Source organism: Pyrus communis, chromosome 17 (assembly GCF_963583255.1).
Source record: "Pyrus communis chromosome 17, drPyrComm1.1, whole genome shotgun sequence".
In the NCBI taxonomy this organism is placed as follows: domain Eukaryota; kingdom Viridiplantae; phylum Streptophyta; class Magnoliopsida; order Rosales; family Rosaceae; genus Pyrus; species Pyrus communis.
The window spans coordinates 17,358,848-17,373,451 of NC_084819.1; the positions used below are offsets into that span (position 1 = coordinate 17,358,848).

Sequence of the window (14,604 nt, forward strand, 5' to 3'; positions counted from 1 at the left end):
TTTCGAAGAGGAGGAAAGGGAATGGGGCTCGGGGAACTCACAGAGAGAGAGAGACAGAGGGGGACAGTGAGACAGTGTGGGTGTGTGGCCCTCAGCTTGCCAACACCACACAAAACAACCAAAACCAAACAACGAAACGAACTAGGGGCAATAAGGTAATTTCACACGTGCGTTTTAATAATCCCGGGACGGGATGTCACAATTAATGTGATAATGTATTTCTATGTAGGTTACTATATTTTTTAAATCAAAATTTGAGATTTATAGTTGTTTGTATTAATGAGATTTTAAATAAAAAAAACCCATAATTTGTGGACTAAAATGATTAAAATATAAATTATACTCTCCAATGTATTGTGTGTGTGTGTGTGTGTGTAAACACGGGTACATTCATCAAAATTAACAAAAAAATTATTGTACCAAAATATGGGTACATTTTTCAAAACCACAAAAAAAAGAAAAAAAAGAAAGACATTAGGCTTAATAATATTAGCAAATTTCTTTGATTAAACTTGACATGGATACATTCTCAAATCAAGAAAAAGAATGTACCCGTATAAGTTTAAAAATAGATTAGAAAAAAATTGAATAGAAAATTTTTTTTATTTTTTTTTATTTTAAAAAGAGTACATTTGACATACAACAAATTGGTATATTTAAGAGTTGGTACATTTTAAGATTAAAAAATTGAAAAATTACATGAATGGGTACATATAAGATTAATAAATTGGAAACCTTTTTATAAAAAATTAAGGGATACAAACTTATTCTAATATATATATATATATTTTTTTTTGGAAACGTTTTGAAAAAATTAGTCAGGAGTTCAATAAAGGTGTGAGATTAAAATCCTAAATCAATTATTAATTTTTATTTTAAAAATTATGTAACTGACATCTAAATTCATTATTACATTAATGCTAGGAACTTTGATCAAAATTTGAAAATTAATAAGGTTTCAGTTAATGAACATTAGTAACTAGGGATTGGATACTAATTTTTCCTTTTTAAAAATATAGTTTATCAAACTGTCAACTACTTTAGTTTACAACTGAGTATTCTTAAAGCACAACAAAAGCATGTTTTTTTTAAAAAAAAAAACACAACAATCTCAAACTCCAATAATGAACATTTGTAATTGATCAATCCAAATATGTATGAGATGGATAACGATATGAGTAATGTATGTTTATAACATACAGTGATAACATATCGTAGTGAATATGAGTCTCCCTTAATAAAAATGTGATTATTTTATGTTCTCACGCGTCGAACAAGGAGTTTGATTCCATGTTCAGGCAGCAATAACATTTTATAAACCGGGGAGTGCTGATAATTTGGAGAAAGGGAAAAGGAGAACTTGGATAAAATCAGGGAGAGAACTATCTTCAACTGTAGCGTGGCAAAAGTCTGGCCTATGCACAACCGACTCCCATAACCAAATGGCATGTATGCTTGGGGATATTTGCATGCTTCTGAGACCCCATTTGCAAACCTCTCCGGCTTAAACTCATTAACATCCGAACCCCAATTTTCAGGGTCGCGGTGCAATGTTGGAATGAATGTCCATATGTGAAGACCTTTCGGCACATCTAAGTCCCCCAACTTCATTTCTGCAAAAGCTTCTCTTGCCATTATGACTCCAGGTCCATAAAGGCGCAGGCTCTCTTGAATCACCATTGTGAGCTGCAATACATAGATAAATGTAACATAAAAAAAATATGAAAATATTTATCAAACACTTGATGGTACGTACGTAAATTCAAGTACCGTTTTCATCTTGCGCAATTTATCCACGTCTTGCAAGCAATGATGCAGCTGATCAACATCCCCACAGACCTCAACAATCTCAGCACGAACGCGTTCTTGCCATTCGGGTTGTAATGCCAGTAGCATTAGGGTCCAGGATGCTGATAGAGCAGTGGTCTCAGATCCTGCAAAGTAGATAGTTTTGCAATTGTCCAGAATAAATTGGTCTGTTTTATGGCTAGGCATTTCAGTGCTAGTAGCAGCACTTTCAAGTATCATTTGTAATAGGTCCTTTTCAGATGCACCACCTAATTGGATTTTCTTTTGGCGGTCCCTCACTAATTTGAGCAACAAAGAATCCACCTCTTTTCTTAAAGTTCTTACTTTTTTGTCATTCTCTGTGGGAAGAAATCTGCATGGATGATTCAAATGCATGGTAAAAAAAAAATAGCATGAGTAAATTTTACAAGAAACATAAAATCATGTGTAAGTTACTAACATAACATGAATAAGAGACAGTTCCATGAAACATGTTGCATACTTCTCTCTGAAGGATACAAACGTAAGTGCAACATGGTGTACTATTTGTTACACCTAAAATTTTGCCTTTTGAAAAGTATGCAACATGTGATAGGTAAGTTTTCTCCCAACAGACCTGAAATTGAGAAACCCAAAGAGCAAACTTGGATGAGACAAGGCGTCCTGAAGGATAGCAATCTTTGAAAAAATCTCGTTGCCTTGGGAATAAGAGCTACCAAAACAAGCTCTTGATATGATATCAGCAGATTGGCTTTTCAAATCCTCATCTACTGTTATTTCAGCAATGCCATCCTCACTTTCTTGTGTATGGCTCTCCCATTTGTTAATCGTTGCCATTGTAGATTCCTCCATCAGACCCACCATACCCTACAACTCTTGACCATTTCTATTACCGCACATGCTTAAATTTTAGGGAAAAGTTTAGTGATGCACTTATGGGTTATGGTTATGGACTTCATCTAAAGTACTTTTATCGACTTTCAATTCGGTTTTGAGCACCATTGATATTTTGAAGCATACTTCAGATCAAGTCTTATCGAAAGTGGATTTCTTCTAACAATCAGATTTATGAAACTTTCTATGAACGTGCCAACTTGCAAGTTTGAGGGGGCCTCCTTGAACTTAAAAATTTACATATTTGATGGTAGCTAGGGAAAAAATGGACAGATTTCAAAAGATTAGCTCTAAACCTATAAGCCCAACTCCAATGGTTGGGTCAAACTCAAAATTTAAGTTTTAAACTCGTCCAAAATTTCTTCAGCATTGGGCTATAAAAAGGTTTTGGGTTAAAAGTTATTTTTTGACATATTTAACCCAAAAAATGAGCCTAGATCAGTCGTTAAAAAGTTATTGACGCTGCTGGCCACTTATGGAAAGACCCACGTTAAAAAAATTATTTAAATCAAAATTGACACAAAAAATTTGTTCAAATATCCACACAAAACCACTTTCGTCGAACTATTCTTCCATTTTTTTTTTCTTTCTACCCACTATGCATTTGTGTTTAAGAATGGGGTAGGTTGTGTGGTTTCATGTGGTGGTGTAAGAATGAGATAAGTTCACTGAAATTTTCATTAATTTATCAGAATTTAAATATTTTTTCGTTAGAATGTTCATAAAAATAAATTAGGATAACCTACATAAATTTTATTTTTAAAAAAGTTATTGAAAAAATTAAGCTAAAATAAATATTTAGTAATTTCGGTCTAAAATCTTAAGTCAAAACCATTGGAGAAGAAAAATTGTTTCTCAGTTAGAACCTAAATCTTTTGGGCTAAAAATTTAGATTTAAACCTTAACCATTAGATTTAAACTTCCTTAAATTTTAGAGGACAATAATTTAGACGTAAATCATAGAGTGAAAAGGGTGCATTGTCTATACCTTAACCTTGTCAAGGAAGAACTCAGGAGCAATGAGTTTCTTCTGGTAAGCCCATTCGTGCCCGTTCGCCCGGATAACGCCGTTACCTAGCAAGGGCTGCATTGACTTACTCAGATATGTGGGTCTACCCAAATCCCAGGAGTTGTGCAATTTCAGCTCCCTTATCAACTTGGGATCGCTCACATACATGTGCTGCTTGCTCCCAGTTGAGTACATATATACTGAACCTGCATAATTGAATTCATCAAAATATATATTAGTAACTTTGTCCACGAGGCTCAGGTTCTTCGTATGTCGCAGTTGGCATGTCTATATATATACGGTTAGATCTATAGTTGATGTAAAAAGTGAAGAAAGTCGCATGGATGCTGCACGATTAGCAAACATAAGAGGTCCGATTTCCGAAATCCTTTCTTCAATCGATAAGGTTGTCAATTATGAAAGAAATTGAGGTTCCATGAGCCATTAAGGACTAGGATATGTAGTCCTAGGCCGCTTGAGCAATTTCAAAATATACTAATATATGTATGTGTGTGTGTGTATATATATTTATATTTATATATACATACATATAATTCTCCTTATACGAATCTATATAAGGGTATGATGTATAATTCATCTCAATAAATAAGTTGCTTATACTTGCGTTTGTAATATTTGGAAGTATAAAATGCTTTGGTGTATATTAGAAGTGAAAAGCTCAAGCTTCATATTTGGTAACATGCATCTTGTAATGTGAAATCATGGCTCTGCAGTTTGGGTTCTACCATGAAATCAATTAAGTATGCAGCTAACTATGAAATTTGATTAATGGCATACCATACTCCTGCTCCCATCGTTGAAGATAAGGAAAGCATGAGGGAATCCTGTTGTGGTGCACACGTTTAGCATCAGATGGTTTCGGGTTGATTGTTATGGTGGACTGAATCTTCTTCATCTCTGGAATGTTCCCAACAATGAAGGAAGTTGGTGGCCCTCTGATGCCTTGGTTCCAAAGCACTGATCGAATCCTTGCAGGCTTCAGCCACATCTCCTTAAGCGATCGCATCACCACACTCAAAACACCGATCAACACAAGTGACCAACATATCACTACTACCTGATCAAAACCCTCTGCCATCTAGCTTTCTCTAGATTTTTATTACAGCTTAATACTTCCTCAACTTCTGGGATTTATAGAGTGGAGGAGAATTTCAAATTGCACCGAGACCTACTGACCAATGAGAGCGAGGGAGAAAGAGCACAATATTCTAGGCTTTGATTCGGCAGGTGGCCGGCTTAAGGTGCCATTTTGGAACTAGTGGCCGTATTCTTGTCATCCTTCAAAGGTTTCTAACCTTCAACTCCTTGGCCATAATATTCCGCTACGATTCTAATTTTAAGTTTTTGTCTTTCTATAATAACTATATTATAATTTTCAAAAAAAAAAAAAAAAAAACTATATTATAAACATGTGTACTGCATGGAAAACTTTAAACTAAACTGTGTATCCAATTGAGATTTTAAGAGATTTTAAGAGATTTTAATTCTTTTAATGAATATAGGGGTATTCAATTATAAATTTAAGTGATTCTCTGAAATTCAATGTGTATTCAATCAGGATTTTAAGATAATTTATTAAAATCCTTAGAAATCCGGGTGTATTCAATTAGGATTTCAAAGAAATTTATAATATTCCAGACGTACTAAATTCGAATTTGATTTTAAAGAATTTGAAAAAGTTGAGAAATTAGAGGGAATTGGATAGATTTCGTAATGTATTTTAAGCATCCATAAATCTCACCTCTCTCCAAAAGATTTCGAGGGAATTGAATCAAAATTTTACATAGAATCTCTACAAATCAATTAAACTTCATAAAAATCCATGAATTTATAAATTCATTAAAATCTCTCAAATTCCCAATTGAATACATGTCGTTGACTTCTTATCTTGCATTTATTAAATAAAAAAGTATGCGTGTCTTACATTACAATACATAATATAATATATTATTGAAAAACTATGAATTAGATTGACGTCCTGATCATTTTCTTAATGATTCTTGACTTCCTGCAAAAGTAGGAATTTTATTAATGTAAAAAGTGATAAACACTTAAAAGTACTTGCAAGAGAATTAATGTTACATCCACATCGTTCAGGGAAGTGGATCTTGTAAGCCTTATATGTATATTCTCATCTCTACTTAGCACGAGACCTCTTGGGAGCTCACTGGCTTTGGATTCCATAGGAACTCCGAAGTTAAGTGAGTTCGCGCGAGAGCAATCCCATGATGGGTGACCCATTGGGAAGTTCTTGTGTGAGTTCCCAGAAACAAAACAGTGAGGGATTGGTCGGGGCCCAAAGTAGACAATATCGTGCTACGGTGGAGTTGAACCCGGGATGTGGTGGGGACCCGGGCCGGGATGTGATAATTTGGTATCAAAGCCAATCCCTGGTCGGAAGTGTGCTGACGAGGACGTCAGGCCCCTAAGGGGGGTGAATTGTTACATCTCACATCGCTCAAGGGAGTGGATCATGTAAGCCTTATATGTATATTCCCATCTCTACCTAGCACGAGACCTTTTGGGAGCTCACTGGCTTCGAGTTCCATACGAACTCCGAAGTTAAGCGAGTTCGCGTGAGAACAATCCCAGGATGGGTAACCCACTAGGAAGTTCTCGTGTGAGTTCCCATAAACAAAACCGCGAGGGTGTGGTCGGGGCCCAAAACGAACAATATCATGTTACGGTGGAGTCGAACCAGGTATGTGGTGGGGGCTCAGGCTGGGATGTGACAATAAAACAATTGTAGTATAAATACTTATGCAAGGTCGTTCTCCACATAGATTGATATAAATAATTTGTATTTAGAACCAATTCTTAACTAATTATTTAAAACAAAATTTGGAATTGTGAATTTAAAATAATGAAAATAGAAAACAAAATATTTGAAATTGGTTTTTGTAGAAACTCGTCAAAAGAAAGAAAAACAAATAAAATTGAGAAAAATCGAATGTAAGAAGAGGGTTAACTATCATCATTAACAATCCTATGTAATTTTATCAATTACTTATGAATTACATATGAAACTTTAAAGGTTAGGTTTTCCTAATGCATACTAGCATTTGCCTACATACTTTGTGTATATGAACACATTTTTTTAGTAAATGAGAAGGAGGGAGAGAGAGAGAAAGAGAGAATGTTTGGGGGGGGGGGGGTTTGTTTTGGTTTTATTTTGTTTTTATTTATTTTTATTTTAAATATTAGAGATATTTTAACATCACATGTAGGTGAGGCTTCAATAAAAAAAAAAAAATTTTGGATCTGTGGAATTACATTATTATTTTTTTGTGTGATAGAAGACGAAGTTGTCTTTTCACCCTCTTTTGGTTGACAAAGATGGTTTCATTAATTAATAGATATTCTACTTGTGGCCCATCTAAACATGCAAGACTTATTGCGCTGTGTGAAAAACCTTTGTAAAACTATGCAACACTTAAGATGAGACATTTGCCTTAAATGAAAACACGACTATCAATCACAACAAGCCCTACTAGGATGGCATTTCAACATAAATTGCATCTGGTTACTTACCTAAACATCTTAATGATCACAAAGCATTAAAATATAAAGACATTTTAAACACAATGATTAATAATTCAAAGTATGCATGCATAATACCATGAACAATTAAATAAAGACTATATATTCATGCTAAGGGAAATTACTTACGCATATTCATAATTGAAAACCAAATATCATTAAGAAGAAAAGAATTAAAAACACCTTGTAAAATAAAGTTGAATCATCAAAAACTCTTTCAGCTTAGTTCTCCACAATAGTAGTGCGTAGAGAACTCTAATACATGGCTACACTAAATTATTTTTGGGAAATTTTATTTGGAATTATCTTATCTTTACACCCAATTGACAAGTTTTATCTACCAAACTTCCAAGTTTACCCTTAAATAAATAAGAATAAGAAAAGAAAAGAAAATAAACATTAGTGTTTTTATCTCTACATGTGACAGCCCGTTCCGGATTTTCGAACTGTAGGGGTGAAATGACGATTTTGCCCCTATTATGGTTGTTTCGTTGTGTGGTTATTTTTGGGTGTTGCTTGGCTGGTTTTGGACCACACACACACCACACTCACTCACCTTCTCTCCCTGCCCTGTCCCGAGCCCTCTTTCTCTCCCATTCCTATTCTTCTTGTACGGACGACAACCAAAACCATTGAAACCTTCACAGATCGAGGAAACAAATTACATATTCGTGCTCGTGAGGTCCTTGGGAGTTCAACCATACCCATTTCAGGTAAGGATACCTTCGTTTTCACGTCGAACTCGGGATACCCCGATTTGGTCACTGTTCATGCACACGTTAATTCTTGTGTTTTTGGGAATTTCAAGCTTGTAGGAAGCTTAGTGAGGTCCTTAGGAGGCTCAGGATGGTTCGTTTGAAGGTTTTGGACGTCGGGATCGTGAGTTTCAAGCTTGGCCGGAGTTGGTGGTGTTTTCCCGGCGAGATTCCGTGGGTTTTAGTGCTTGAAAGTGGTATGGATTTGTTCCTCTTGTTGTAAGCTTCATTTTGGTACCAATTTTGTGAAATTTGGTTGAAAAACGAAGAAGATACAAGGTTTTGAAGTTTTCCCGGTTTTTCGGCATCGGCGACGGCGCCGGAGTTTTGCCGGAGAAGACGACGGAATATTCCGTCAGTTTGGACGGAATATTCCTAACGGCGTTAACGGAATCCTTCAGATTTAACGGAATATTCCTGACAGCGTTAACTGACGCCGTCAGTGTGCCAGGCAGGTGCCTGCGCGTAGGCGGCGCGTGCCTTGGCCGGCGCGTGGGGGCGTATGCGGTGTCAGAAATTTTTTCTAAAAATATGGGGATATTCCTGAGGTTGAGTAGATCAAGTTGGTGTATTCATACACCCCATTTGAGCATTGTATGAGAAGTTATTTCGTGATGTTGGTTATGTGCTTTAAAATTAACGTTTTATAGTTGTTTCGCATATAGGTGAGACCTATCCCGAGGACGAGCGCGGTGACTCGAGGCAAGGGGGTTAAGACCCTTCTACATACCAGTGAGTGGGCTTTTGGTTTTCCGTATATACCTATATACTTATACTTTTCCCAGAAAGTGAAATGAAATGTTTATACGTTTATATGCCATGCTTATTGTTTGCCATTTATTTACGCATTATTAGTCGCATATGTATATATGTTTGGTGTTGCGGACGCACAGGTAAGTGCCAGGTGAGTTATGATTTATGTTTATGTTCAGTAGTGATTTGAGATGCATAGAGAGCTCATAACCTGCACCCCGGTGTTAGTGCTCCCGCCCAGAGTTGGGCACAGTCCTTCACGTGATGTTCACCTCCCGCACCACACGCTCATCTTGGATCCAAGTTAGGTGCACAGTCCTGTCGTACAGACCACTTTAGGTGGTTCCAACTCGTAGGTGACCCGCGATTAGTCGTCCAGCCTTCACGTGATCGTAGCACTTGAGCGTACTTATTATACACCCAGTCCTATCGTACAGACCACTCTAGGTGGTTCCGACTCGTGTGCAGGTATAGTTAGTGAGATCACGTTAGGTGACTCCGGCTGACAGATTACATAGCATTGATTTGACATTACCTGAGCACTTGCATTTTATTTCAAGGCTTTTGGCATGGCATATTTCTGAGCATGACTTATATTATATATGTATATTCTATTTTTCTGGGAAGTATACAAGTTTTACGGCGAGGGGTTAGAATCTTGTTTATGAAATGGTTTTTGAAAAGCTTTGTTTTTGCCCACTCACACTTTTTGTTTTGCGCCTCTCCAGGTTCTAGTTGGCTAGCACTTTTGGTGGCTCCCCAGAGGATTTCCCCGGCATATCTGACAGATTATCACCAGTGTAGGACCACCTTTGGATGTGTTTTTGTAGTGTTATTTCTCCCGGACTGCATTCGGTCTTCGTGCTCTGAACTTTGTTTTTCACACTTACGCTTGCACATGTATGTTCTTACTTTGTGTAAAGCTGGTTTTTATTTATTCGTACTTTTATTATTTATTTTATTAGCTTCCGCATTGTGCACATGGTTACGTCACTTCCACGTGACGGCCAGCATGCCCTGATCTCGGTCGGAGTGTGTCACTACACCCTATAACTCTAAAACTGGCACACCAGTACACTTCTCCATTATTTTCGGCAAAACCTACCCAAATAACAGCAAAACATTCTCTCGAGTTCATCAATGAGTCAGCTTGCTAGTAACCCTTATCAGCTCTCATTTATAATTTCAGCATAGGTTTTCGGCTGATATGGTTTGAACCATTATCTTGGAGTTGGCTATTTGCATAAATTATTAAAACTAACAAGTCAACTTGCATAAATTATTAAAGCTTCCATGTCAATCAGTGTCTATTTAGAAGAGATAGCAACAAGGGCTTCGTAAGCATTTTTCTCATATTGCAAGAATTTGTTTCATGTCCAACGAATTGGTAAGAAGCTTTCTTCGTTGAAATTATAAATGAGAGCCGCTAAGGGTTTCATGCAATAAGGGTTTCAACAAGCTTACTTGTTGATGAACTCAGGAGAATATTTTGTTGTCATTTGGATGTGTTTCGCGGGAAATAATGGAGGAGTGCAGATGTGTGCCATTTTTTTAAGTTATTGGGTGTAGAGATAAAAACACCAATATTTATTTTCTTTTATTTTCTTATTCTTATTTATTTAAGGGCAAACTTGAAAGTTTAGTAGAGAAATTTTTTTTAGTTGGGTGTAGAGATAGGATAGCTGGATCCAAATAAAATTTCTCATTATATATTCTTTACCTACCTAAACAAGGCTTTCTGGTAAATCAGGAAATTCAATTAAAATAATAAAATAATAAATAAAGTTTTCTATTTAAAGTCAAGTTTGGACTGCTGAGAAAATCACACTTTTGACTGACCAAATCAGCTCCGATTTGGTCTCAAAATGTGTCTTTTTAAAGTTTTACATGCTTGCTTCAAATCCTCAAAAGGAACCTTCCTCAGAATATGCCATTTTGGCCTTCAAAATACCCAAAATATCCAAAAACGTCAATTTGGGAAAACTACGCAGTTAACACTTATTTCTTTGCCATGATCAAACGACTTGGAAATAAATTCTAGAATTTTGACACAATTATTTTGGAAGACTCACAAACCTGTTCCAATTTGAATTACTAAAAAATTCCTCTGTTGCATCACTTTATGACCAAAGTAGATTCGCATGTCCTGTAATAAAAATATAACACTAATTATCTAAATTCAACCAAAATAATAAATAAATTATTACTAAAATAAGATAAAATATTATCTCTTATAAACCAACTCCGCAAATTCTAACCTATAATTCTACTGATATTTTAATTTGAGTAATACTAGGGAGACTAAATTTTTTAAACCAAATGATGTGTCACCAATAGGAAACAAGCACGTTAACCGACATTTAATTAATAATCCAATCATCTCTAACCATATCATTTAATTTGTAAATTTGGTTTAAAAAATTTAGTTTCTTTAGCTTTACTCTTTTAATTTTATGTTTTTGTCTTTCTACAACAACAAAAGTAAAAACACGTGTACCTCGCATGGAAAACTTTCAATCAAACCTTTATAATATCATTGCTAGGGGAAATTAGATCGGTATATTTGATTGGGTACTGAAATTGTTCTGGTTCATTTCTTATCTTGCGTGACATTACAATAAGAAATATAGTATATCACTAAAAAACCATGAATTAGATTGATGCCCTATTCATTTTTTTTTAAACAATTGATGCCCTATTCATGTCCTTATCGTTTCATGACTACTTTGGTTTATAATTTTTCTCGGTCGAAATAAGTAAACAAGTTACATGTCAAAAGAAAAGAGAATCGAACTCCAAGAAGAATCATTAAATTTTTTTTCTCTTTTAGGTTTTGTCAAGGACCAAACCATGCGCTGGGTTGTTCATTCGTCGGTACCCTAAGTAGGAATATTATACATTTCTCCAAGAGATACCCAGTGGGCAGCAGCTGGTATCTAAAAAAGAAATTGAGAATTTAAGAACATACGAGGTAGTAGTCACGGGGTGATTGGTTGATTTGTGGGCTGCTGTTGCAATGTTGCCTTCAATACATTAACATAATTGGCCGGCGTGAGCGCAGCTGCCGGTCAGGTTCTTTCTGTCCCGGGCCAAACCTAAGATACGAATATAAGGATAAGGATCCTCTCTGGATCCTTGTTGTAGAGATCCAAGAGATCAATCAATCGTGTTCGTCATTGTACATCGTGTAGTCAATTTTCTTTAGGTACTATTTATATTCAATTTTAAATTTAAATTTTAAAATAATTTTTAAATACACGATGTACGATGAATGGACACGATTGATTGATCATCCGGATTCCCACAAAGAGAATCTAAAGAGGATCCAATTCCATAATATAATACTGTTACCACTTTCCAAGAAATCTTTGTGATACCTTATTAGTTTTTGGCATTTTCTTGTTTCTTGTTTCGACACAATGGAATTGGTATCTGAATTTTGAAAACACGTAATTACTTACGTGAATGGACCTACCCAGGAGCCTAGGAGACACAATGGTGTTCATGTGAGTGCCAAGCGGAATAAGAGGAAAGTAGGCCTTTGTTTATTTTTTTATTTTTTATTTTATTTTTACAAAGGAAAACGTTAATATGTTAAATAGTTAGTTGTTAGATGGAAGAGAGTATTGCACTATACTAACCTCTTATAAGCCCTTGTGAAGTTTCTTCTTTTGTTGATGTGAAACTCTTTTGGATGCATTATTTTGCTCACCACTATAACTATGATGTATGCTCACCATACACATAATCATTTGCCATGTATCTTTTCACCTAATTCTAGTTAATTTTCATATTAAATATTACTTTTTTAAGTTGAAAAAAAGATAACCGAGATTAAGTAAAAAAACATGTGGCAGATGTTTAGGCGTATGGTGAATATATACCAAAGTTTAGGGTGGTGAGTAAAAATGCTCTCAACTCTTTTACCTCTATATCTTCACATGCCCTTCACATGATGTATTTTTGAGCTAAACACATGGACAACACGAATTGGGTGAGGTGGAGCACGTGTGACTATTGAGTTTCATACGTGGGCCAACCTACTCTAATACCATGAAGAAAATTGAGATTCCATCATAAAACCAATTGATAATATGAGAAGTAGTTTAACCTCTTATAAACCCTTATAAGATTTTTTTTTTTTTGCACCGATGTGAATTTTTTTTACTTTAACATTCCCACAATGCCACTGCAATAAAGGTCATCTGCATTAAGCTTTTGATTAAGGTAGTTTGACTTTGAGGCCACATCAATATTTTATAAACCGTGAAGTATTGATATTTTGGAGAGAGGGAATATAACCTTGATAGAATAAGGCTGAGTACTATCTTCAGCTTCGACATGGCAAATTTCTGGCCCAAGCACAACCGACTCCCGAAACCAAATGGCATGTATGATTGGGGATACTTGCATGCTTCTGAGACCCCATTTGCAAACCTCTACGGATGAAACTCATTGGCATCCGAACCTCACTTTCGGGGTCCCGGTGCAATGCTGGAACGAATGTCCGTATCGGATGCCTTCTGGCACATCTAAGTCTACCCAAATTTATTTCCGCAAGAGCTTCCCTTGCTATTATGACTCCAGTTCCATAGAGACACAAGCTCTCATGAATCACCATTGTCAGCTGTTAAGTGTAGGACTTAGATTTGACTTTTCTTGACCAAAAATGTAACTTTTATTCTTGCATTATCATACCAAGCTCTAGTTAGGTTTTAAGATAGTGATGGGACATTGGTGAAAATTAAAAGGTGATGAAGATCTCAGCTCAATCTTCATTGAACAAGGTTTGCTTCATGTATATGCCTCACAAGCTAGCATTTTTGTGGTTTTTTACTTGTGTTTTCTGCTTAGTCAAGTTTGGGCACGTGCATTTCTTAAAAGGTCATGTGACTCATCTTATCTTTTACTCAATCAGCATTTGTCCTTTTATTCCTGTCCTATCTCTGTGAGATGGGTGTTTTTTGAGACAAACGTATGCATGCAACGTGTGATAGGGTAATTATAAGTTTTCTCCGGAGGGTGTGATTATTCACACATCATTTTTTACTTTTCACACAACCTTTTAATTTTCGACTGTTAGATCGGATAAATTGAAAAAAAAAATTAAATGACAGAAATTAATAAAGAATGTGAGAACTAAAAAATGATGTGTGGATATCACGCTCCTTTCTCCAAACCAACCTAAAATTGAGAAACCCCAACATTAAACTAGGTGTCCTCGAAGAGAAGAATCTTTGAAAAAATCTCGTTGCCTTGGGAATAAGAGCTACCAAAACAAGCCCTTGATATTATATCAGCAGAAAAGCATTTCAAATCCTCAATAATTATCATGTCCACAACTCCTCCCTCAAGTATAAAGCTCTCCCGCTTGTTAATTATCGCCATGGTCGATTCCTCCATCAGACCCATCATTGCTTACAATTCTTTACCGTTTCAATCGCCACACATGCCTAAACTTCTGGAGGAAAGCCAATTTATCCTGTGTACTTTCAGTTTGGTTATGAGCCAAGCCCCTTTAATCTTTTAAAACATCTCTATTTGTTCTAAATGTCAAATTAGGAAAATGATAACATCATTCTTTTACCCTACAAACTCATGTTTAATATGGTCTGTTGCTTCAGTCCGCTATGTTCCAACTCAATATTCAAAATCAAAAAAGATGTATAAGAGGAGAAAAATAGTGTGTGGTTGTCATTTTCCTAAAGTTACCACATTTTCTAGCATCCCTACTTGAATGGACAAACACAACCTTTATCTTATGAAAAAATTAACCGCAAAGGGCAAATTGACACGTTATAAAAGATAAGTAGGGCTAGCTTAGATCCAATTTGAAAGTCCATC

General features: G+C 35.7%; 1 protein-coding gene across 1 annotated transcript; it reads right to left on the reverse strand.

Moving 5' to 3' along the window:
* Positions 1–1,254: 1,254 nt before the first annotated feature.
* On the reverse strand, positions 1,255–4,790 carry LOC137721908 (cytochrome P450 714A1-like). The gene is made up of 5 exons (XM_068460929.1): positions 4,490–4,790; positions 3,671–3,897; positions 2,405–2,655; positions 1,771–2,161; positions 1,255–1,686 (listed from the first exon to the last, which is right to left on the reverse strand). The coding sequence occupies exons 1-5, from the start codon at positions 4,788–4,790 to the stop codon at positions 1,255–1,257; spliced, it is 1,602 nt and encodes a 533-aa protein (XP_068317030.1).
* Positions 4,791–14,604: the final 9,814 nt, after the last annotated feature.